The sequence below is a fragment of the Panicum virgatum genome, chromosome 5N (genome assembly GCF_016808335.1).
Source record: "Panicum virgatum strain AP13 chromosome 5N, P.virgatum_v5, whole genome shotgun sequence".
NCBI lineage: Eukaryota > Viridiplantae > Streptophyta > Magnoliopsida > Poales > Poaceae > Panicum > Panicum virgatum.
The window spans coordinates 67,615,366-67,641,261 of record NC_053149.1 but is presented as its reverse complement, the minus strand read 5'-3'; the positions used below and the strand labels follow the sequence as shown (position 1 = coordinate 67,641,261).

Below are 25,896 nucleotides of genomic sequence, written 5' to 3'. Positions count from 1 at the left end.
CCAGCGAGGGCTCTCCCTCGAGGGCGAACGTGGACGAAGCTTCGTTGAACGGGATGATTGCCTTGCCGGCCATGGGGAATGATCAGAGTTGTGGAGGGGATGAGAGCAAGAAGATCAAGATGGAGGTGAGGAAGAAAGGAGAAGGGGAGGATCATTATAAAGCCAAAACCGGGAGAAATTTTCCTTTCTGCAGCCTGGCACGTATGGAAATGAGAAGTGGCCATTCGAGGGGAGCAGGCGTCGTGGAGCCTGTACGGGGGCCTGGCTTGACCAGCATGCCTATCGTGCAGGGTGGCAATCTTGGAGCGCACGGCCCGAGTCATCCGGTACAACTCTGACCCGGGGCGCTAGGTCGGGGAGCCTCCACGTCTCGCGGGAGGTCGGGCTCCCGGCCGTGTTGCTTATGAAGGAAGGCAACTGCCCACGCTGGTTGGTGGGCTGCGCAGCGTCTAGCCCAGGAGACTTGTTTGGCTGCCCTTATGCGAGTTAGGACCGTCAGGGATCCCGGGTTTACACCCCCATCATCGCTGTTTTCTCGTTTAGATCTATTCACAAACTACCCAGCTTAGTAACCTGTTTGATCGGCTGTAAGCTCCTTGCTTATCACGATAAACCCTATAAAGCTGATTAGATCGGTTATAGGCTTAGCTTTGTTCAGATCCATACATTCGTGGGTTTGCACATTGTCACCTGGCACGTGTCGGCTTTAGATCTAGCCGCCTAGTTACATATCGGTATCGGCAGTCCTTTGCCGATTCCCTGTAGATCGCTTTTATTACACGCTCTTTATACCCGATCTACTATCGTTTTCTGTATCGGCAGAGCCTTGCCGATACTCCCTCCATACCTGAATTAGTTGTCATTTAGGACATGATGGTGTTTACCAAGGAGTCATTAATTAGGGAGGGTTTTTTCATGTCTGCCCTTATTAAATGCTGTTGTGGGTGCATACCACATGAGAAACAATCCTGGCTCCAACGATTATTGCGGAGAGATGTCAGTCTGCTGACCCGGGTTCGATACCTAGCGGCCGCATGTTTTTGTTTTTTTTTTGGCTGAGGCGCTTTTTTTCGTTGGTGCTTGATTTTGCATGGCATTGTTAGTCTTCGTGAAGAAGACCACAACGTGCACAGGTGCGAGCGCGGCGACGAGCTTGGAAGCAGGCTTCTTCGAAGACGCCGCCGGTGTGGAACGTGCCGCAGCGAGTACACATGGACTCGACGGAGTCCGGTGGCACCTCGACGGAGTCCGGCAGCACCTCGACGGAGTCGGGCACCATCTCGACGGAGTCCGACACCACCTCGACGGAGTCCGGCACCACCTCGACGGAGTCGGGCAGCACCTCGACAGAGTCAGGCACCATCTCGATGGAGTCCAGCAGCACCTCGATGGAGTCCGGCGCCATCACCGAGGCTGGCGTGACCTCTGAGTCTAGCGCCATCTCCGAGATTGGGGTGACCTTCGAGTCCAGCGCCTCCTCCATGGCGCTTCCAACCTCCAAGACGCCGGACTCCATGGCGCTTCCGACCTTCATGTCGCCGGATTCCATGGCACGAGCAAGCAAAGGAAGCGAAGCAAGGACTGCCTGTGCTAAGCAAGGAAGCAAGAAAGCAAGGAAGCTAAGCAAAGAAGTTGTGCGGAGGAGATGAAGGGAGGCAAGTGTGCTGTGGGAGATGAAGGGAAGCGGGCGGCAAGGAAGCAAGAAGCGAGGCGACGATAGGCCAGCAGGCGGCGGCAAGGAGCGAAGCGAGAAATGAGGCGATGGGAATTATTGCCGAGTCGTTGAGCAGAACGGGCGCCGAGGCCAGGGGCAATGGCGTCCATCTACGACCCCGTGAGTGAGCAACGACATTCTTTACAAAAACGGGCCTAGAGCCTAGGACGACAACTAATATAAGTATGGAGGGAGTACACCGCATAAGAGTGATTCGGAAATCCAGCCGATACACTCTTGAATTTGACTGTTTGTTGTTTCCTTGTCAATTTACAGGTCAAATTGACTGGCACACCTTGGTTTGAATCAAGTGCAGTCCGAGCTTGGCGTACGGGGCTCTCGGGCTTGGTGTGTGATCGTTTCGCATCAACATAAGGTTTAGTAGTTCCTTATGGCTCGCCTCCTGTATAGGGGTCACAACCATGCTCTTTGGTTTCCCTCTCGTGATTAAGTCTGCGATCATCTTCCTCCTCTCGATTGGTCCACAAACTTGTTGTCCCACGGGCTTGGCTTGTTCCACCTCTTCATGACCTCTTTTCCTATGCATGCGGCTTGGTTGGCCTTCATGAGCCTAGCCATTTTAGGTGCCACCTTAGACGCGAATGGAACGCCAATAGGTTCTGCTGTTGTGCCTGCTACCTCTGCCAAAGGTTGCATCCGATGGATATTTTTAGAAATTAGAGTATGTGGCTTGGTTGGCCTTAACGAGCCCAGCCTTTGTAGGTGCCACCTTAGACGCTAATGGAATGCCAATAGCTTCTGTCGTTGTGCCTACTACCTCAGCCAAATGTTACATTCGATGGACCGTTCGGCTAGCTGTGACTTGTGACTGGTACTGATTTGTTGTGAGAGAAAAGTACTGCTGGCTGGCTGGTGGATGGTGCTGATTTGGTACGAGAGTAAAGAATTGCTGGCTGTTTGGATAACAAGCCAGCCGATACCTACACATATGACACACAAACTCATTCTAGAGTCAGTCAACTCAAATTTCTAGTTACTTAGCGCATTGGATTCTTATGACAGCATAGCTACTTCCTAGTGGCAGAGCCTACCGATAGATGAAGCTAGCTTCCGGGTGGCAGAAAACCTCCTATAAAGCCTAGACCCTTTTTGATTCTGAGTGACAGAGCCAACATTCAATGGATCACAACAACTTACACACTAAATGATCCCAGGTGACAGAGCCAACCTTCGATGGATCACAACTTACACACTAAATAACTATATGGCTTAATCGGGAGACCAAACACTTACAAGAACAAGACTTTAGTGAAAAACAACAATACTCCACAAGAGCATACAACACTCTCTTCTTTAGTGGTTAGTCTAGCACTCACCCTTCTCTCGTGCTCTCTACTAGCACTACCACCTCACTTCTTCCATGCTAATGGATGAATGGCACGGCAAGGGAGGGATCTATTTATAGTCTAAGGGGGACCATGGTAGAAAGACAAGTGTCCCATTTCTAGAGAATCCCTAAATACTCTAGAATTTTCTTTTTTTACTTATTACTTATTCTAGAATATTCTATGGAAAATATCACCATCTTGCATGATGGAGAATCCGGTTTATTAAAGGCAGGTGCCCATCGGAGGCACCAGAGCGTCCGCCGCCCAAGCGCGTCATGCTTGTGTTGCCATAGAAACAACCCCTTACTTTCTCAAAATAAGGTTCATAGTGCACTTCAGTCAGATTACATAGGGTTTGTTTGGATACGGCAGGGGCTAAACTTTAGCTCTATCACATCGATTGTTTAGTTGCTCGTTAGGAGTATTAAATGTAGAATAATGATAAAACTAATTGCATTGTAAATCTCGTCTAGAAGCGGTCAAAACCACAAAAACAGAGAGAGAGATTTAGTATAAGATAACGAACTGTGGCAGGCTACCAACAGATGCATCATTAGTAACAGCAAAAATTACATTCATCATAATATGAGGGTCCGTTTAGTTAGTGAAACTTTTTTTTGGTCCAAGGATCACATCGAATGTTTGACCCGATGTCGGAAAGGATCTTCGGGCATTAATTTAAAAACTAATTTCAGAACTCGCTTGGAAACCGCGAGGTGAATCTTTTAAGGTTTTTTATCGCATCATTAACACAAGTGGGTTACTGTAGCATTTATGGCTGAGAGATTTAGTATAAGGGAACGAACTGTGGCAGGCTACCAACAGATGCATCATTAGTAACATCAAAAACTACATTCATCATAATATGAGTAGTAACTTCAGGACAAAACACAAATTTAGTAGCATGATAAGTCGAGCTAAGTCAATATTAAAGTTGCTCACCTCTATAGGCATTTCTTATCTGACTGTCAACAGCTGGTTGATCTCTGGCATGTCAATAGCAACCTCTTGACTGTTGTTACCACGGGATTCCACCGGCACCAGTGGAAGCGGAGGCCAAAGCAGCAGCTCGCTGCCACGGTTATCCACCAGCGCTTGCTGAGACGCACGAGGCGGCTGCCTGCTGTGGCCGCCCCCACTACCGCCGTCGTCATTGCCACCATGTCCTAATACAACACACAACAAACCAACTTTTCAGTCAAACTCCCATAACTTAAGTTCTGAGATGGGCTAAGGAAAAAGGTAGCATCTCCAAGAGTTTGCCATTTTTTACTCCACAAAATATGGAGTTTGCCAACTTACAAATTAGTATAGGAAGGAAAAAAAAGAGGTCATCTCCAACATTTTGCTATAATTTACTTCCAAAAAAACCAGTTTTGTGGACTCACACACTAATCCATGGCGGTTTTTTTTTGTCTCACTTTATTTTTTGTGGCATTTTTTCAACACAAAAATCTTCTTCAACGCCGCCACCGCTCTTCCTTTCCTTTGTGCTGCCCTAGCGCCGTCATGCAATCCCAGCATTCCCAATCTTGTCTAGAAGCCCGAAAGCTAAATGCGGTCAGAACCACAAAAACAGATAGAGAGATTCACTATTTTGGATGGAACATGGACATTGATGAATTATCATATACTCAGCTGTTGCATGTTTTTTGGTCCAATTTAAGCTGAGATGCATGTTTTTTGAACTGAGATGAGCCTGATATGTATATGTTAATGGATATATGAATATTTGATCATGTTTCATGTTTCGGCTCAGTGAGCTAACCGAGCTGGCTCGTAAGCTGAAACGGGCCAAGCCAAGCCAGATTTTTTGCTCGTTTTGTTAACGAGCCGAGCCGAGCGGGCTCGTTAGGATAACGAGCCGGATCAAGCCGTTCATTAGGATAACGAGCCGAATCGAGCCGAGCCGGCTCGTTATCTAGCCCTAGTGGTGTGACACCCTAGGTGTATGCACAGTAGTTGTGTATCTATTTTATGCATCATGTGCTTGATTTGCTTGAAAAAGGATCTTTTTATAAATATAAAGGTTATATGTGTAATTATGATTTTATGCAAGGTCCTTTCTATAGTTATGTTTGAATAGGTTGTGGAATTATAGCTTTTGTGGAGGGTGTTTTTGCAAATTGTAGTGCAATCATTGGTTGGCAGGAAAACTTTCATTTCAGCCTAAGTTTAAAGTGAATTTACCTTGAAAAAGACAAAAATCCTTTGAATTCAAAATCCCTTCTATGTTTTCAAAAATAGCTCTTTATACTTTGGTCAAATCAATTTTTGCACAACATCAAAGTTGTAGATCTTGAAAAGTTGAACAACTTTCATGTTGGGCACTTTTTCATCTGAGCTTTAGTTTAAAAGTTATTGCTGTTTTACATTTGGGTCCCTAGAATTTTCGGAAATTGCAAAGAAATCCCTTTTCCCCTTCCTCCTGCCTGTTCCTCTGCTTCACGGCGCCGACCGTCAGCGCCGCCCGCCCGCCGCTCTCGGCCGCCCCCTAGCCACCTCCTGCTTCGCGCTGGCTCCCACGCGTCACTCCACAAGCTCCTAGACCCACATCCCCGCGCGCTGGAGCTCCCTCCCCTCGCCACGCCGTCCTGACCGAGCCCAGCGGCCGCCACCTCGCCATCGCGGTGGCGAGCTCGCTGCAGAGCCCCAGGCCTCCAACTCGCACGCGCCTCAGCACCCGTGGGCACTCCGCAATTCATTTCACTCACTCTTTCACTAGCTCCTCGCCCAGACACACTAGAACAGCTCCGCCGCCCACCCGAGCTCCGACGAGCTCGAAGCTCGCCGCGGAACTGCCACTGCAGCCCTCCTCCGCCCGCTCTGACCCCCCAGCGAGCTCCACCGTGGGCCCGCGAAGCTCTTCGACCCAGATTGCCCCCTCTTTCCCTCATCGGAGCACCCTAGCTGCCGTTGAACCTCCGCCGCCCTGCTCCATCGAGCCGCAGCCTCCGAGCACCTCCCCGCACCCCAAGACCACCCAGAGGTGCGCCTTGACCCAGTGAAGCTCCCACGCCTCTTTCCCCTCTCCGCCGACGACCCCCTCGCTGGGATTTGGTAGGTCAACGCCGCGCCCCTGCTCTGACCTCGGCCAGGGACCTCGGGTGAAAAGAAACGAAAACCCGGGGGGTAATCTGAATAGCCCTAGACTCATTTGAATAGTAGCAGCAAGGGCCTCTTTGTTATTTCTAGCTGTAAACTTTGAAATTCAATAGAAATTTGTAGAAAATTTATAAAATAGCAAATCCAGTTGTTCTGGAATCCTTGTGTACAGCTTTATGTATTAGAATCAAAATATGAGGGATGTTTGTTGAAAGTTTTTGCTGTACAAATTGATTTGTGTCACTAGGTATATAAAGACTAGTTGTTTTATCTTTTTCTTAACTATTGCTTGAAGCCATGTCTTGCAGTGAAATTTTTATGGTGAATTACTCATGTCAATATAGTATTTCTATAAAAATTCAGTGGTCAGTTCTCATGTGTAGCTATTTCTTTGATTTAATGCTTTTTAGTAGACTTTAATTATGATAAATAGTTTATTTTGACTATAAATCATGAAAATATTCATGAGTGTTATTTTTGAATAGTTTCGCTTGTCTATGAAGTTTGAGTCCGAGTTCGTGAATGTAACAGAAGTTAAAAATGAATCTTGTTAGATTGATGTCTGTTTTGTTTATTTTCTCAGTTTTAATTATGTGTATATAAAATCACGAAAAATTCACAGTATCTAATTAATCCCTGTTTCGACCTGTTGTTAAATTTTGAGCTTCTGTTTTTCTCTGATTTAACCTGTATAATTCAATCTTATTCTAGGTGTTGTCTGAATGAATGAATTGTTCTGAATAAATGGCTACATGTTTTGGCATGAAATTTACAGGATAGCTTACTCTGTTCATATTCTATTTAGTGTAATCTTTGCTAAATTTATTAATATTTGTGCTCTGAGTTGTTTATTTATTAGCAAACCATAGTTTACTTGTTATAGGAAACCACTACAACTTACTTTATGAAGTTAGTAAGCTTCTTTTGTGTCGTTGATCATGATGCCTTGTGTAGTTAGATATGTTGAGTTACTGCTCTATAAACGATTGCCCATGTGTGTATTAATTTTGTTTGCTTAGCTTCACCACATCGTGAGCGTGTTTATAATACTGTTCTTGCATCACATATAGATACGACTGCTTTATCGGACGGGACGTACGAGCTGATCCCGGATTCTGAAGGAGGTGATCTCGAAGCTCAAGTGAACACTGTTGTACTAACTAAAGCCCCGGACCAAAGTTCGGAAGAGCCCAGGGCTGAAATAGTTAGTGACTACCGAGAAGGCAAGCCCCAGACATAACCTATATTTCAAATTATTACCATTTACTGTTATTACTTACTTGTGCATTTACAGTTCTTAGGTTTTGAATTGAAACCCTAGATGCATGATCCTAGAAACCTATGTACTGAACACTAGACCTGAGTTCGAATAATTGCTAAACTTATAGGACCGGTAAAAGTCGAGTGATTGCCTGTCACTTGCGAGCTCTATAGGAATTGCTTGTTTACTTTCTGTTATCAATATAAGGACGACGGACGGGGTTGTGTTCGATATCATGACTTTATGTGAGACCCCGTTTGTGTTGATGAACTTGCTAAGGTCGCAGTGTGTGGTAGTGCTGGTTAAATTTTTGAACGTACTAGCCACATGCCGTAAATATGGTACGCGGTAAGCCTAGTAGCCGATTGGACCGGGGAGTAGATATACCTATCACTCTCTCTTTAGATATAGGCTTTTAAATGTTATTGTTGATCAACACTGCGACTTCGAGGGACAAGGTTGGACCTTGGAGCCCTGTAGTCGGGGAGAGTGACCCTATCCACAAGCCGGAAAGAAAGGTAAACGGTTGTTTGGGAACGACCCGTCGGTGTTCCAAATGTGTGTGTTAGGTCTGCCTGGCCAGGTTAACAAATTCGATTCGAATCGTCTACTTCCCACAGTTTGGGACTGCTTGATCTCTTTGCCACACAGAGTAAAAAGAGCAACATTATTATGATCAATCTTGATGTTTGCTTAAAGTTCTATCATGGTTGAATAGTAGTTGCTTACATAAAATGGTTAATCAACTAGAATCTTGGAAGCTAAAATTTTTAAAATAAGGACCTACTTTTTATTGCTTTTCAGCAAAAGGAAAACCAGAGCCTCACAGAACCCTGCATAGTCTAGTTAAGTGGGTTATGCATACCCGTTGACGGTTAAGTCTTGCTGAGTATTAGAATACTCAGCCTTGCTGTTGAAACCCTTTTTCAGGTATGAGTTTTGAGGACCAGGTCGCTAGTTTGTCTTGGCCCTGCTTTTTGCCTCCTGGCTGGTCCGTAGAGTGGGATACGTCTTCGGCCGGCAATGACCCTGACGAGTGATACCATGCTTGGGCTAGCTTGGTATACTTCTGCGACGTGTTGTAGCCGTCATGATCTATTTCCGCTGCTTTTCAAACTCTGAACTTATAGTTATGGCTCGTATAACTGTTTTACAAAGTTTGGTTCTGTAATAAGTACTTTGAAACCTGTTGTACTCACTACTTCGCCTGTGTTGTAAAATTGTGGTTGTGATATCTCTGGACTCGCCTTCGTGCGGGGTATGCTTGTTCGATCCGAGAACCGGTGGTTGTATCGGGACGTTACCCGACAGACCAAGAATTGTTCCATTTGAAGTGCGTTGAGCCGGTATTGCCTTTATGGTGATGGCCTGCGCACTTGAGCCGGGATAATTCAGGTGGTTCTGCCACAAGTGGCCACTACCCGTTGGGTATATACCCGTTGCCATCCCTAATCACGCGCTACCCGCAGTTAAAAAAAGAGGAGGAACAAAGAGGCATGTGCATGTATATATACTCCCTCGGGTTTTGATATATACTCCTTCTATTTTTATTTATATTAGGTTTATCCTAAGATAAATAGACTAGTTTTAATCAATTCCATGAAAAAATACAGTAACAACTATATTATCCAACATATGCACTATCAACATTATCCAACATATGCACTATCAACGTATATTTTATGGTGGATTCAATGAATAAATTTGCTATTGTAAATGTTATTAAATTTTCTATAAATTTGATTAAAATTTGTTAAGTTTAACTTAATAGAAATCTAATAGGATATGTAAATAAAATAGAAGGAATATATATAAAAGCAACTGCCAGCTTACGCGTAGCTCCTTTACTTTTTATACCCCGGTGCCTTACATGCCACACCGTATTACATTACAGGTACAATTTAGACACACCATCTTACACCTAATCTTACTCTTGTTGCGCGCATGCGCTGCTACTTTATTCTAGCTTCGTCTCTCACCCGAGAGGCCGAGACCCAGACCGGCACAATCAAACCACATTCATATCAGTAGTACAACCCAATTGATAGCTAATAACACAAGCAAACAGTAGTGGTAGTAATTTGGTAGTAGTCCTGGCTACCCATGCTTACGCGCCAGCGCCAGCTGATGCGTGGTGCGTTCCTCCGGATGCTCGTTCAGATTGATGCAGCCATGGATGGATCACTGGGAGGAGGAGGCGTCCCTGGAGAGGAGCGCGCGCCGGGGCTTGCGCGACGGGTTGGGGGAGGTCTTGATGGGGAAGGAGGCCTCCATGGCGATGCCGCAGAGGCCGCCGTCGCCGGCGCCGCGCTCCATCCGGATGTACCCGCCCTCGCCCCACCCGGGGCCCCACGAGTTCTTCACCACCCAGTAGGGCGTGCCGTCGTCGTCCACGCCGTACCCGACCGCCGCCACGCCGTGGTCCAGGTCCGTGCCGCACTCGCCCGTGAACACGCCCTCCGAGTAGAACTGGAACGCCTGCCCCCCCGCGTCGATGGCCACGGACACCGGCTGGTGCGCCACCGCCTTGGCCAGCGCCTCCTCGCTCCCCGCGGGGACCATCTGGTGCCCGTCGATCACCACCACTTGCCCGTGCCGCGACCGGTAGCTGTCGCAGGTGCCATTGCGCGCGCGGTACGGGTAGGTGGCCTCCGTGGTGATGCCGCCGTGGGCCTTGATGAACTCGAAGGCGTTCTCCATCAGCCCGCCCTGGCACCCGTTCTCCGCCGTGTCGCAGTCCACCAGCTCCTGCTCCGACAGGGAGACCAGCCTCCCCGTCCGGATCGCGTTGATCCCCTCCACGGCCACCACCGTCGAGAAGGCCCAGCAGCTGCCGCACTTGCCCTGGTTCTTCACGCCGGTGACCGCGCCCGCCTGGCGCCAGTCCACGGACTGCGGCAGGTTGTCCACGTCCTCGTACATGAACCCCGGCACGGCCGGCGCGCCGCGCCGCGCCCGGCGGAGGTCGTTGATGCGCGAGTCGGCGAACGTGGAGCGGAACTCCTCGCGCCCCATGTCGCCGAAGTGGTTCAGGCGGAGGCGGTAGGGGCGGTCGCCGCGCTTGTTGTGCGCGTGGATGAAGTGCACGTTCTCCTTGAAGGTGCCGAAGCGGCGGCCCTTCTCGCCGTGGTGCCGGTGCACGCGGTGGTGCACCTGCCACCGCTCGTACAGGTTCCACAGCGCCTCGTCGGTCGCCAGGTCCTTCTCGTCGAACTCCATGGCGCGGCACAGCGCCGCCGCCGCCGCCGCCGCCAGGGCCACCAGGAGAAGCCGCCTAGCGAGCCCCGCCATCGTTCGAGCACCTGCTGCAAGCTACCGCCGAGTTCGTTGTTGTGGCAGCTGCGGTAGCGACCGGCCGGGGAGCTTGATCGCTCTGCTCGGAGGGTGAGCTGGTGAGTTGGGACGAGGCGGGAGGAGCCGTATTTATAGCGCGGGCCGGGGGAGGGGAGCCTCGCCTTTGCGGCGGGAACGATTTGAATTGAATTGATGGCGGTAACAGAAAGCGTTGGGGGATGGTGTCAGATTCCGCTCGGGAGTTGGGGTCTATGGCTGCCGCAGCAAAAGTTGGCCGCCGCCTCGGCCGGGCTCCTGTGCTGGGCTGCTGGCTGCCCATTGGGGGCGTCGAAGATTCAGGCCAGATTCATTCGCGCCGACGGAGATCGACGGGTGGATCCTTCGCGTTCGTGGCTTCGCGGGAGAGGCAGCCACCGCTGGCCGGGCCGGCCGTGTTGATCTGTGTGCAGCCAGTTTTAAGGATGCTACTCGGGTAGCCATGGCCGTCGAGGAGATGAGAGGCGGTGTTAATGGCGGTCGCGGAGGCCGAGGAGCTAGGGGTACTATGAATCTACGGTAGGAGCAAGTCGGTTGCGATAAGGATTCCGGGGGGCTGCGACGGCGGAGGAGGAGCGAGAGCGCGGAATCGCGTTCCCATGGTCTGCAGATTCTTCCATGTCTTTCGCGAGTCTTCAAGGGGAAACTGAATAGAAGTTGCGTGTAGAGAGTAGTCAGCTAGCATACAGATTTGCTGGAGAACTGAACAGGAGTCCCAGAAGCCGGAAGTGGAGGGTCCTGCTAATTGTTCAACAAGTTGTCATGAACTAACCCCAGTGCAGTTCTACCATGGACAAGGGCAACCACTGAGCAGAAACCTTGGAGGTTAGTTTTTTTGGTTGAGCTTGTTCAGAATTTAGAGGGGGGGAAACCGGAAAAGGGAAACGAACTCGTCGGAAGTTCGTGTGCTGCTTCACGGTCTCCGTACCAGTTTCAGATTGGTCAGCAGGGGATGTTCTTCTGGAGATCGGCAGCATGACGCTGACGGCACCTGTAACAGGCCTATGTTGATTAGCTAGTTAAACATGGCATCATGTGCATTATTAAACTTTAAACATAATTAGCTCACCCCTTAAGGAGAGAATTAAACCTTAGGTTAATACAGTGTTTTTGGCAGTGGCGGACAGTCCGCCACTATACGGCGGACGGTCCGCGGTTCTGCCACGTGGCCGACTATGGTCAACCTCGAACGCATCGACTTCCCTGCCACATCACCCACACGCGGACAGTCCGCGCCACACTCGCGGACGGTCCGCTAGTGTATCTCCGCTGCGTGTCACACGCGCAGAGTCTGGGCGCCACGTCGCACCCCTGACCCCGCGTGTCAGACACGCCCCTCTTCCACCAGAGCACCCCGTGCTCTCTCTCCCTCATCCCATTCACTCCCCTCACCTTCTCTCTCAAGCTCCAAGCCATGGAGGAGCTCCCCCATCTTCCCCACCATTGAAGCCCCTCCACCTCGCCGGAGCACCACCGGAGGACGCCGGAGGACGCCGGAGAACGACGCCGACTAGCTGCACCACCCCGATCTTCATCTTCTTCCTTGGGGAAGAGCTTCCCCAACGAGTTCTTCTTCCACTTTATCTTCTCCTTCAAGCCTCAAGCAAGGAGGACGACCCCGAGCTACTCCAAGCCTTCCCCGATGACTTGAAGCCCTTGCCGGTATCCTACTCGACGCCGGTGAGTGTTTCCCCTCCCCGATCCATTCCCCATTGTCCTAGGATTGAAGCCAAGAAACTCACCTAGAGCCCAATCACCATTGATGACCTAGAGCTTCGAAACCCTAATGCATGTACGTTTTGGTTACCAAAGTGAACTCCCTAGACTCCCAGGAATCTCTAGGAACAAACCCCACCCCAAACCGTGGCCGGAATCGCCGCCGGGGAACTCGCTGGTGAGCCTCGGCCGTGTCGCAGACAGTCCGCCCGACATGGCCGGACGGTCCGTCAGCTCCTGACCAAATCAACAGAGCCTCTGCACGATTCTTAGCCTTTCGCAAATTGAGAGGCGGACGGTCCGCTTAACCCAACCAGACGGTCCGCGATTTAGTCAGAGGACATGTTTTCCACCCAGCACGGTCCGCGACTGACCGTGGACGGTCCGCCACTCGGTCCGCCGTTCAGACCGAACAGTCCGCTTAACCTAACCCGGACGGTCCGCGATTTAGTCAGAGAGCATGTTTTCACCCAACACGGTCCGCACTTGACCGGCGGATGGTCCGCCAAATTGTCCGCCATTTATAGCCGGACGGTCCGCTTCTCCCAAGCCGGACGGTCCGCACTTAGTTGTTATTTACCCTTACACTTAGCTATGATTATTCCACATATGTACTATATGTCTAGCCCCTTTTATCATAGTTTTGCAATGTTAAATTATACCTTCTCATACCATTTGCATACCATGTCAATCATTCATGGCATATTATTTATCATGCATCATTGCACTCGTGTAGAGACCGTGACGCCGGAGCAAGAGGAGCTTGAACCGGAGATCGTTGGAGACTCTACTCCCGTCGAGACTCAAGGCAGGCCCCTAAGCATTTCTACACCCTATTTTGGATCAATGAAGTATATGTGTCTTGTTTGCGCATGAGTTATTATATATATATATATATATATATATATATATATATATATATATATATCATTGATTGCATAGAACCTATTTGATGCTTTATCAACCTTGATTAGGATATCATCTTTAGATGAGTATGCTTGAATAGGTGTCACAAACTATATGCTTAGCCATGCTTAGCTACGGTACAAGACGAGAGGTGGCCAGGTCACCACCACTCGCGAGCTATATGATGTTTGATTAATTTACATGATTAGTCAAGAATGGTTAAAGGTTGAGCAAATATGAAAGATGATTCGGACTTGGGCAAGTATGATAGGGCCATGTTGGGATGGAGCTCACATGGTTAGTCTTGCTTGAGTTGATTAAGGACCATTGCGTAATCGCTTTGATACTTGAGCACCTTTCCGTACAAACCACATACTATATAATGGTACGGTAAGCCAACTAACATAAGTCATACCTTGACTTGATCGGATTCGGTGCGAGTTGTGATGGAGTGCGATCGGCGTTTCCGGTGCACTTTTCCTTCTCGACCGTTCGCTCATAGTCGGTTGTGTTTGTGCGAAAGGTTGAGGCATGAATCAACACTTATCCTTGGCCGTGGGTATGGTCGTTAGTCTTGTTCTCGTGTGGGAAAAGTTGTACACCCCTGTAGGGTTTTCGATCTATTGCAATAGCCGCGCTCTCGGACATTGAGCACGCTCTTGTATTTTGACTTTAACGTAGAGTTACCGAGGAAGTTCATGGAAGATTGAGCTTATGATTTATGAACACTTTATTTATGTAATTGTTTGATGCATGCTCTAGAGATCATAGATGCTCTGTCTTTTGCTTATTACAACTTGATCAAAGTTAGATGCGTTTATGCAAAAGTTAAATACCGTACCATATCCTTGCTACTAACCAAATGCATTCTCCTTGAGGTCGGGATATTATATACCCATATTGGGTAAGCCCTGCGAGTACCTTTTGTACTCACGGTGCTGCCGTTAAGTTGATGCAAGTGAGGCGCAGCCGGAGGCCGTGTTCGGCTACTTCTACCCCGTGGACGGAGGTGCGGGTGAGGAGTAGATGGCCGGTGGCTATGTGAATGGCACTATCGGCATATAGTGTTACCTTCTTATTTTGCTTTATGTATGGAGTGCCAGTAGTAGAACTTTCCGCTGCATGAACTCTGGAGACTTGCTCTATTAAACTTTGAACCGCTTTGTAATATGATCTCGTGTGTTGGACGTGCCTATGTAATGGTGTTAATGTTGTGCTCGTGGAGTGTGTTTAAATCCTGGGCGGTGCTCATGACACATTCCAAGGACTACCGGGGTTGGTTCCCTCTAATCAAGTTGATCAATGGACGATGACTCGGTTAAGCGGGATCAACTTGGGCTGGTTCCTCGCAGCACCGGGCGGGCCTGACAGCACCAAAGCAATGCATATCACCCACAAGCCAGCAGCCAACAGCAGAAACAGATCCACGACATCAAACGAACCCGCGCCATGTTCACGTGGCAATACAGAATCTCAGAATGAGCGTACAAAAATTCTGGGAACAAGCAGAGGACCAGAACCAAAAGCCAGGCAGATTAATTTTGTACCATCATTCAGCGCTACTAGGTCAATCGAGTAATGAACAGCAGCCAGAGATAGATCGGAATTCTAGTTAACCTTAACCATGGATTTCAAACGAGCAGAGACCACGATAATTTGCTAATGATAACCAAATTACTGACAAGGGACCACACTAATTGTCAGTCCATTAGAATCCCTTTAATTAGCAACTAATTGAACTGTGAGCAGAGACCACCATGGGCTCTGGGTGGTGGGTGCTAACGGAATGTACAAACTTTCTCCTACTCCTTGACGACTACTGTAAGCTACTGCTGCTTTGCCTCACTTCTTTGTTTTGGCCTTCTTTGCTGCATGGCCAGTCCTGCGCTTGTGGCGGCTGAAATCAGAGACGAACCTGAATGTCTGTTCACACCCTGGCTCGGGGCAAACATAGGGCCTGTCGCCTGTATGCACCCTCATGTGCTCTGTCCTAGCCCATGGCCACTTGAACGCCATGTCACAGCCCTTCCACGAGCATTTCAGTGGACGGTCATCATTGTGAACCTTGCGGTGTTGCAGCAGGTACTTGTGCGAGAAAAACTTCCGGCCACAGCCCTTCACTGGGCAGATGTCACGCTTATGCAGAGAAAGCTCCTGTTTTGTTCCGAAACTCATGGAGCAGCCTTCAATGTTGCATGCATACTCTTCTCCTTGCTTCGGAGAACTTGGAGGTGCTCCTTTATTTTCTCTAGTTTTCTTCATTTGCTGCTTTTCTTCTACTTTGGTCTTCTGCTTACGTGAAGATAGCTGCTGTTTTGTGAAAGATAATTCCTTGTCTTCATCCTCCAGAGCAGTGGGGCTTGGAGCCTTTTGCTTTTCTGCTCTAGGTTTCTTCGTTTGTTTTTTCACATCTGTGTTAGTCTTCTGCCTTAGCGGTCTAGCTCTTGAGCAGCTAGCAGGATCATTACCATCCTCTTCAACCATTGCCTTTGGACGGTTAGCTGGATCATTATCCTTTTCTTCCATCTTTGATTTCAGCATGTTTTTCCTATTGGCAATCCTGGAGCTGCTACGGATTACCATCCTAGATGGTGAGGGGTGAGAGGCTTCTGAAGCACCTTTCAATGCCTTTGAATTTTCCTCTTCAGTATGTTTTGGCTTTTTTGTGTTTGCTTTCTCCAAGGGTTCTTTCTTCCGCTTGCTTGTCTCTTCTACAACTGTTCTGCTGCTACTCTTTATTGCGGAGGCTTCTGCAGCACCTTCTAATGCTTTCGAATTGTCCTCTTCAGAATGTTTTGGCGTATTGGCATTTGCTTTCTCCAATGGTTCTTCCTCCCTCTTGCTTGTTTTTTCTTCAATTGCTCTGCTGTTACTCTTTCTGGTGCAGGTTGCCTCTCTACTTGATTTTTCAACATGTTCAGAATTGGATTTCTGAACAGAAGAACAGATTTCATTTATTTCATCTGGCTCATGACTTTTGATTCTGTGAGCTAAGTATGGATGGACCTGGTTTGACATCCATACTTTCCCGCACCACCTGCCAGCCAAGACTATTTTCTTCGCCCTGCCTTGCCTTCTGGAATAAGTCTTCAGCTTTACTGGCGAGTTATTGGGAGAACTGCAGCCAAATGCTTTATAGATAACTCTATTGTATGGCAATTGCTTGTTATATAAAGGAGACTTAGCAAGATTAGCACTATAGTAAAGATTAATGCCCATTTTTACAGCCCAATCACTATTTGTCGGTATTGTTTCCTCATCCTGCACAACTTCCCGCATCTTCTTCCTATCCTCGATGCTTGTCTCTTTGAAACGAATATCCTTCCAATCATACTCAACTTCCACTTCTTCAGCCAGTAATTTGGCTTCTACTTCTATTTTGGGATATTCTGTACAAATGATAAAAACATTGTCATTTGAGGTTTTGAGAACCTAGGAAGCATTGGTGGATATTTATATATCATTAAGATCTGAAAGCAATGGAAATCTGAACCTACTTATTCTAACTTCACCAAAACTAATGGAAGTAAAATGTCCTTTCAAATAGGAAAGGATGACATTTTAGGACAATATGTTGGATGGCACATGCACTAATGTATTCAAAGGATAATTGCTTGGTCATGATGAACTCATGCAGTCTTGAAGATCATGAAGCTAGTACTAAAAAATAGTAGAAAAAAAGAAGCATTTCTAGTTGCATTCAAAAACAGTAACTACCGAGCAAGCCTAGCGACTGACCTGGACGGCACAAAAGAAAAATATGGGCACCACCAATAGTTTGAAGTTGCTTCTCAACCTCAATAGCATGTTCAAGACAAAATACATGCATTCTTGATGAATCCTTATCAGGTTTCACAATAGATGTAGCTAAGTTGTCCACCCTAGTCGTAGTGCTTGTGTTACTATCCATGCAGATTGTAGCACTGTTATGGCCAGCTTGACAATCTGTACCACGAAGTTGCTCTGTTGAAGCCTTGTTCGAGCTCAATGGTTCACATTGAACCTTCTTTTGAATTTCTGAATATTTATCTTTTGGTTGAAACCCCTCAGAAAGCACCATCTTAAGTTGATACTTATTTCTTGTACGAACACCTTTTGGTCCATTGTTATTGTTACCTATACACTGTGACCTCTGAGAAGATGGTCCTTGTTGGTGCTCTTTACTACTTGACGACAGGTTTGTCCCATCACAACCACCGATGGTTGAAATATTATTGGGCTGTGATTGAATCGTGCGACTTATTAATTCACTGGAGACATTAGCGACCTGATTTTTTTTGTTCAAAACATCTTCATCAGAATCTGATGGATCTCCATAAGCAGATGCCAAGAGATCAAGGGCAGAATTTCTGTTGAGGGCTGCAGCACCTGAACTTGTTCTATTGCCATCCATTTCAAAACCAGATCCTGCTTGTTGGTTAAAATACATACATACATTAGATGAAAATAAATGATTTATGCCATGTGCCCAAAGAAGCTAAGATGAAATTGCAATTTGAAAAAAAAGAGAAATAAACTATAAAGCTCAACCAGCACTACACAATGAATAATGCACATTCCACATGCTCTTGCATCTCTTGTTGAGTTTGGAATTGCTATGATGGCCAGATGCAAATATTATAGGAGGGAATTAAACATAAAGTTTGCATCATGAACTATTCACTTCCATGACAAAAGAAAATGCAAGGAAATAACTCAAAATTAAAGCACCAGCGGTTGAACTAAAGCTCATTCAGAATTCACCAATGGAAGTAGCACAAATATAACATGTATTCAGTGTACATTAAAGACATATGGCTTACGTAAAATCCCACTATTTGTCGTCGCACTTTGTAATGCATCTATCAGATGACTTTCTCCAGAATCAGCAAATTGTTTATTGATCAAACTAGAATCAGCAGACATCAACCATTTTGCTGCACACTCCCTTGGTTTGATGACAGCCACACATGAAAAACTCAAAATCCCACAAGTGACGCAGGATAAGAAACCTTGATCTAAAAGGCCAGCAGTACTGTTTATATCCCCCTTATCACTTTCTGCATTGTTTGCATCTGATGAGCCAGACATGTTTACACAGTCATGCATACACGCTGTAGGTAGGAACTTCTCTCCCGAGCAAACTGACGTTGAAAGTTCTTTGGATGATGACAATTCTCCATTCTTACCAAGCAACCCATTAACTGGTAAGCATCTTGAGTCTTTTGGAGCTTCTGTGATATTGCAATGGCAATCCGATATCCTGGATTTAGTTGTTGACTGTGATTTTGAGAGTAAAGTTGATAGTGCAGAACCATCATTTGGACTAGTTGGAAGAATAATGCAAGAAGACCCATCCCTCAGAAAATGATTGAGCAGTTTATTGTCTTCAATAACATTTTGCACAAATATCTTTTTGACCAATTGTTCCCCTTCACCTTTCTTCTTCTCCTTCAACCTAGAGCTTCGTGGTTCCACAGCCCCACTGGATGGATCCCTAGAAATTTAGAAGTTTAAACAAAATCAAATAAAAGGTCCAGATACACATGTAATGAGAGACTTCTTGAAGCATAGAAGGACCTAGAAAAACAATGCAGTTCTGAATATTGAAGAATTATGTTGCAACATCATGGCAATTGTAACATACAAAAGCAATTCTTTGAAAAAAATGTGAAAGCAGAAATATTTTGCAAAATATTGTCCCGTGTTGCAGAAATTGAAATGGAGACATGAAATATAGACAAGCCTAAGAGAAGTAAGCAGACAGAAGTTCTTGATTGAACACCTACTACTCTTGTTGATAAAAGATGGGAGTTCAAACCATGAAAAGACAAGTACTATGACCAGATTTGGAAGTAAAACTAGTTTTCTTTCTGAATGGGATGCAGTAGGTATCTCATAAGAAAACTAACTGCATCATGAAGCATGCTACATATTTGAGAAAAAAAGGTATTAAATGATGCACACAACATATGATGAATACCTCAAGCACATCGATAGTGCAAGTTCATAGAGCAATTGATAGTGCGAAACCATGGGAGGACGATTGATTGAAGCTCTCCGGACCGCTGCCTCTTTTGCAACTCTCAACCATTCAGGAGTAGCCATATTTGATGCTTCCGCATAGTTAAATCCTGCCACATACAAAACTTCCTCACAAGCTGATTGGAAGGATCACCCACAAAAAACAGCAAAGTAACAACCAAGTAGCAACAAGTTTAATTTTCCTAGCACGTGATAGAAAGAAAATCCTAATGTGGTCATATGCACATGCACTGTAGTACTCACAGCAAACATGTACCTTGCATTTTGTATACACACCAGTGTAGATATGGATTTATGAAGACTCTATGCTGAGGCACGCAACCAAACTTACTAGGTAAAGGGCAAAACACAAAACGGAAGATCTTTACCAGAAAGGTAATAGTTCAGTTTCTGAAGAATAGATAATTTCCTTTTATTGGAAAATGTCAATCCCGACCTTAAATGCCCTAGAGTTGTCCGGTCTAAAACTCAAACAATCAAGAGATGCCACCATTCTCTTTTGTCTGTTACATCTTGTATCCGTTACTCCTATTATCCACTAACTTTTAATGTTGAAGCCAGAAAAGGACTTTTCTTTCCCGCCATGCCATTCCTAATAAAACAGTCCGCATCACAGAGACACAACATTTGCAAAAATTGCTAAGCTAATACTGATTTATGAAGACTCTATGCTGAGGCACACAACCAAACTTACTAGGTAAAGGGCAAAAACACAAAACGGAAGATCTTTACCAGAAAGGTAATAGTTCAGTTTCTGAACAATAGATAATTTCCTTTTATTGGAAAATGTCAATCCCGACCTTAAATGCCCAAGAGTTGTCCGGTCTAAAACTCAAACAATCAAGAGATGCCACCATTCTCTTTTGTCCGTTACATCTTGTATCCGTTACTCCTCATATCCACTAACTTTTAATGTTGAAGCCAGAAAAGGACTTTTCCTTCCCGCCATGCCATTCCTAATAAAACGGTCCGCATCACAGAGACACAACATTTGCAAAATTTGCTGAGCTATCTTACTGTTCAAGGCATGTCTAGTTCCACAAATCTAGTGACAAAAATGGTTGGCATTAAGACATTAATCGGACAGGCATAATTGAGTAAGCAAACAAATATAGCATAGATAAAAGGCAGGATTTTTCGGTGAGTCCAAGTCCTAAGACTGCTCACCATGACTGAAACCGCTGTGATATGATCCGGGGAAAGTGACCACGAACTCCCCTGCATTCTGCACTAATCTGTTTCGATGCACAGAACCAACAAACCGTTCATCAACCACCAAAGCTATCAGAGGAAGTGATTCAGTAACCAAACTACGGAAGGAAGTGGTAGCAACACCTGCAGCAGGGAATCCCAGAGCGCACGAGCACTTCAGGGGACATCACCGTAGTCTTGTCACCCAGCATTGCAAACGTTTCTGCACCCAAGATCACAGTTCGAAATACACATATCAGGTAACAGTTCCCAACAGCACGGTACAGGGGTTCTATGGATAACGATGGAATGCCGCCACCTCACCTAAAGGGTTCACCTCGCCACCATACCCATGGACGCGCACCGCGTCCTCGAACGCGAGTGCAGCGTCGCGCGGCACCCCGTACCACGTCTTGGGAGCCCCGGAGTGCAGGTAGTTGAGGCTGTGCAGGTCGTGATCCTCTACATGCCACGCGAACCAACTGAACATCATGGCGACGTAGAGCATCGGCGAGGTGACCCCGGGCACCTCCTCCCGCAGGAACCGCAGCAGCGACGCGGGGCTCCTGGCGACGCCGCGCATGTTCCACGCCGTCTCGCCGACGTGGGCCGCGGGCAGCTGCGTCGGGCGTGCGTCGCACGGGGCGAAGCCCGAACCGGGCATGTCGCTGGCGTACTCGACGGTGACGGGGCGGTCGGCGGTGGAGCGCCAGAAGAGGGCCTCGACGTCGAGCGGCGAGAGCTGCCTGGAGGCCGCGACGCCGAGGCGCGCGAGGAGCGCCTTCCGGGAGACCCCTGCGGCGGCCTCGAACTGCGGTAGCGTGTAGCGGCGGGAGGAGTGCCAAACGGGCTTGAGCGCGGGGCGCGGGCGGCGCGGGCAGAGGCCGAGCTCCTGGTGGCGGGTGGGGAACGTGGGCGAGGGGTCGCCCGGGTGGAGCGCGGCGAAGGAACGGGAGAGGTTGCCGAGCGTGGTCCGCTTGGGCGGCGGCGGGAGCGGCGGGATGACCTTGCAGATGCCGAAGGGCGCCGCGGCGGGCTCGATCTTGAGGAGGTAGGCGACGGGGTCGGCGAACTCGGCCGCGGTGGGGCGGAATTCGGGCGCCAGCGGGAGGGACCTGAGCCACGGGGGCACCAGCTCCCCCTGCGCCGACGGCATGGCCGCCGCCGCCCCCTCCGTCGCAAGGCGAATAGACGATGGGTCGATCCTCTCTCGCGCCCGGGCGGCGGCGCTAATCGCGCATTTGGTCGGAGCAGAGGAGGGGGAGCGGGGCTTTGGTTTGGGAGGGGAACGGGAACGGGGAGGGGGGAGTGGAGACTGTGGAGTGGAGTGGAGTGGAGGCCTGCGAGGGGAGCGTGCCTGCTTGGCTGCAACCGCTGCTGCAGTTGGGGTGGCGCTCGTGGAAGGCGCGCCGCGGTGTCGCGGGCGCGGCGCAGGCAGGCCTGCACGGCAGGGGTGGGGTGGGGTGGGGTGCGGTTGCTTCGCTTGCAGTTTACGGTTCGCGGTTCGCGCACAGAGCCCCCCCCCAATCGTGATTCCCGCTGAAGGCAAGTCAGGGAACACTGTTCCCGTGACTTTTGAGTCTCTGTGGGCCGTCCGATCTGAGATGGATGGACAGAATTGATTGCTACAGCACCCCTGCTACAGTACAAAACAGTCCCTTTTTGAACAGTCTTCCGTGAACAGTGGCGATGATGCCAGTGGCGACGCGCCGGGGCGCACCGCGGGCCGTACCATCCTCGTCGCCGTCCGGCGTAGTGGCACCCCGGGCACGCTTGTGGCCGCGTGGCGTCGTCTCCGGCTTATTGCGGGCGGCGAGGGCGAGGTCGAAGCGGCGCTCGGCCTCGGCGACGGCGTGGCGAAAGAGGCGCTCGGCCTCTGCGCCGTCCCCTCGGGCGAAGATGGGTTTCACGTCGCCGGGATCGAGGAATTCACCCCGGATGACGTAGCCGATAACGGTGTCTTCGTGGTCGTGGTGATCGAGAGGGCGGCGCACGGCGTCTCTGTCGGCGGCGTCCATGATCGTGTGGGGTGGATGGACTGCAAGGTATGCCAAGGACGCCAGGCGATTGGGGGATTCGGGACGCTGTGGACTACGGCAGGCAGGCCCATATTTTATGAGAAAATTTCTTGGAAAGCCCTAGACAAAATAGCTGTTCCTTCTATGGTCCTAGAAAAAAATAAAAGTTCCTTATACGACCTCCATTTTATTTTCTATACCTTGTACGATCCTACTGTTAATTCTGTTAGCAACTTCCGTTATCACCAGATGTCCACCGTTGCTCCGTGCCTTCCGCGCTCGCTCTGCTCTGCCTCACAGGTTCATCCCCTATCACCCACCAACTCCTCCGGTCAGCAGAGTTCAAAAAAAAAACTCCTCCGGTCAGCTTCAACACGCACGCCTTCTGTCACCTGCCGCCCCTGCCGGCCGCGCCGCTCACCGCACCGGCCGCTCCTGCTCTCCCCGGGTTGGGCCTTCTAGGAGCTCGCGACCCCCATGGACGACCCAGGCGCCGCCGACCCCGCCGCGCGCCACCACCTCTCGCCACAGCCGGTCACCAGACCACAGCCACCAGTGCCGCGCGCGCTCCCCGGACCCGCTCGACCTGGCCTCCGCCGCGGCCGCCAAATACCGCCGCCTCTCACCCTCGCTCCGTCCGCTGGCGCACGCCTCCCGTCGCCCTACAACGCCCAGATCCCCGCGCCAAGGTCGCCGCATCACGTGTGCTTCCTCTCCCAGCCGCAGCTCTTCTTCTCACTCGACTCGCTCCCGTCAATCCGGCAGCCGGCTGGCGTCGGGCTGGCGAAGAAGTGCGACCGGCTGTGGTCGGCGTAGTTGATGAAGATGGCGCACACCGCGTGCGGCAGGAGGTGCAGGAGGAGCAGCTATCGCTCGTCGACAAGGCTGCGCCGGTGCCACAAGGCCGCGCCATGCCTGGCGGACACAACGCGACACCACGAGGCTGCACGCCGGGAGCAGGCCCAGGACGGTAGCGAGCACCTCGTCTGGGAGAGTCGCCATGGATGCTGGCCGAGTTCACACTCGGCGGCGGCGCCAACGACTTCTACGACGTGCGCAACGTCGATGGCTTCAACCTACCCGTGGACATCGAGCCCGCGGCCGGCGCCGGCGGGCGGTCCAGCGGACATCAACCGGGTGTGCTCGAGCGAGATGGCGGCGAGGAACGGCGGCGGCCCGGTGGTGGGTTGCAAGAGCGCATGCCTTGCGTTCGGAACGGACTAGTACTGCCGCGGCCGGCGGTTCGCATCGTCGGCGACATGCAGGCCGAGCGGGTACTAGGGGCTGTTCAAGGTGCAGTGCCCGCAGGCCTACAGCTATGCCCACGACGGAGCAGCACCTTCACCTGCAACGACGGCGCGGACTACCTGGTCACCTTCTGCCCGAGCGCCGGGATGAGCTAGGAGCCACACCATGAGCAACGGTGGACGTCTAGTGCTAACGGAAGTTGCTAACTGAATTAACGGTAGGGATCATATAAGGAACTTTTATTTTTTTCCGGGCCATAGAAGGAACAGTTATTTTGTTTGGGGCCTTCCAAGGAATTTTCTCATATTTTATAGATGAGTTCTACGTAGGACATGTCGAGTCCGACTCGGGCTCGCGTGGAAGCGCGTCATCATGTCGAGTTGCGTGTGTATGGTTGGAGAAAGTAGATAATTTTTTTTTTAAAAAAAAGAGGAAAGCATCGTTGATCGATTGGAGAGATCATCCTCTGCACGTTCGGCCTGCGGCTCCTAACGAAATTCCCCCAACAGCGTCCGACTCGGAGCCGCAACGCCAGGCTTGGCGCCATAAAACGCAGGCCCACGGGGCGTCCCAGGAGCAACACGAGACATCCTCTGCACGAGATCGACGGAGCAATAGCGTAAGCATCGAAAACCATCGCGAGGGAGCTAGTTCGTCGACCGGCGCGCGGCATGGGGCGGCCCGAAACCCTGGCGGCATGGCTCCTCCTCGTCGTCCTGACCCTCTTCGTCGCGCCGACCGCCGCTACGCAGATCAGGACCACCGACACGCGCTGGAGCTTCCACCTCCCGCTGCCCAGCGGCGTGACCGGCGCTGAGAGCCTCGCGTTCGATGCCCAGGGCGGGGGGCCCTACGCCGGCGTCTCAGACGGCCGCGTCCTCCGGTGGGGCGGCAGCGCCGCCGGCTGGACCACGTTCGCGCACAGCGCCAGCTACCGGAAGATCCCGCTGTGCACGGCAGGCGTGGTGCCGTCGGAGGAGACCGAGAGCATGTGCGGCCGCCCGCTGGGCCTGCAGTTCCACGCCGGGACAGGCGACCTCTACATCGCCGACGCCTACCTGGGGCTCATGAGAGTCGGCCCGGGCGGCGGCGAGGCCGAGGTGCTGGCCTCCAGCGCCGACGGCATCCCGTTCAACTTCGTCAATGGGCTCGACGTCGACCAGGCCACTGGTGACGTTTACTTCACCGACTCGAGCGCGACGTACCCGAGGCGCTTCAACACCGAGATCATGATGAACGCGGATGCGACGGGGCGGCTGATCAAGTACGACGCGCGGTCCGGGCGCGTCGCCGTGCTCAAGTCCGGCTTGCCGTACCCCAACGGCGTGGCGGTCAGCCCCGACGGCGCGCACGTCGTCGTGGCGCACACCGTGCCATCCCAGGTGTTTCGGTACACCATCCGCGGCGCCGGGGCCGGCCGGTACGAGCTGCTGGCGGACCTGCCGGGATACCCCGACAACGTGAGGCGCGACGGTAGGGGCGGCTACTGGGTCGCCCTCAACCAGGAGAAGCAGCGTCTGGACACGACGCCGGCAACGGCCCCCGTGAAGCACCTAGTGGGTGTCCGTCTGGATGCCGACGGGGTGCAGACCGAGGAGCTGACGGCGGCAAAAGGCGTCACGTTGAGCGACGTGGCGGAGAGGAAGGGGCAGCTGTGGTTAGGGTCCGTGGAGCTCGAGTATGTCGGCCTGGTTGCTTGAGCTGCCAGTACAGTGTCGTCGTTGGTAGTGTCATTAGGGATTGGATTGTGAAAGACATATATAGGTAGTAGCATAGTTATTAGTATAAGAACGGGAGTAGATATATATAGGAAGTATGGTCACGTGACTAAGAAGTAGTACCAACATTATTGCCGATCAATAAAGTTCATTATATTTTTAATCCTCAGTTTAATCTCTGGTATGGTGTGTTAGCTTCATAGCTTGTTTGTGTTCGTGCTGGCAGCTACACAGGCACCAAATCCACGTTCTTTTCCTGAAGAAAAACCCTGCTCTGCTCGCAGGAACGGAGTCATCCTTCCCGGTCCCTGGTCCA

The 25,896-nt window shown here is 50.0% G+C and overlaps 4 protein-coding genes across 4 annotated transcripts; 2 read left to right on the top strand and 2 right to left on the bottom strand.

The window, feature by feature from the left end:
• Nucleotides 1–9,610: 9,610 nt before the first annotated feature.
• On the bottom strand, nucleotides 9,611–10,720 carry LOC120674060 (cysteine proteinase EP-B 2-like). Its single transcript, XM_039955146.1, has one exon. It carries the CDS (start codon nucleotides 10,718–10,720, stop codon nucleotides 9,611–9,613), a length of 1,110 nt encoding a protein of 369 aa, XP_039811080.1.
• A 4,177-nt stretch (nucleotides 10,721–14,897) lies between these two features.
• Nucleotides 14,898–21,976, bottom strand: LOC120674059 (lysine-specific demethylase JMJ705-like). The gene is made up of 7 exons (XM_039955145.1): nucleotides 20,921–21,976; nucleotides 20,741–20,819; nucleotides 20,573–20,640; nucleotides 19,344–19,494; nucleotides 18,184–18,857; nucleotides 17,120–17,788; nucleotides 14,898–16,770 (listed from the first exon to the last, which is right to left on the bottom strand). Exons 1-7 carry the CDS (start codon nucleotides 21,750–21,752, stop codon nucleotides 15,224–15,226), a joined length of 4,020 nt encoding a protein of 1,339 aa, XP_039811079.1. The 5' UTR covers nucleotides 21,753–21,976; the 3' UTR covers nucleotides 14,898–15,223.
• Nucleotides 21,977–23,618: 1,642 nt separating this feature from the next.
• LOC120675097 (glucan endo-1,3-beta-glucosidase-like) lies at nucleotides 23,619–24,017 on the top strand. Its single transcript, XM_039956187.1, has one exon. It carries the CDS (start codon nucleotides 23,619–23,621, stop codon nucleotides 24,015–24,017), a length of 399 nt encoding a protein of 132 aa, XP_039812121.1.
• A 516-nt stretch (nucleotides 24,018–24,533) lies between these two features.
• LOC120675096 (protein STRICTOSIDINE SYNTHASE-LIKE 10-like) lies at nucleotides 24,534–25,596 on the top strand. Its single transcript, XM_039956186.1, has one exon. The coding sequence runs from the start codon at nucleotides 24,534–24,536 to the stop codon at nucleotides 25,560–25,562; it is 1,029 nt and encodes a 342-aa protein (XP_039812120.1). The 3' UTR covers nucleotides 25,563–25,596.
• Nucleotides 25,597–25,896: the final 300 nt, after the last annotated feature.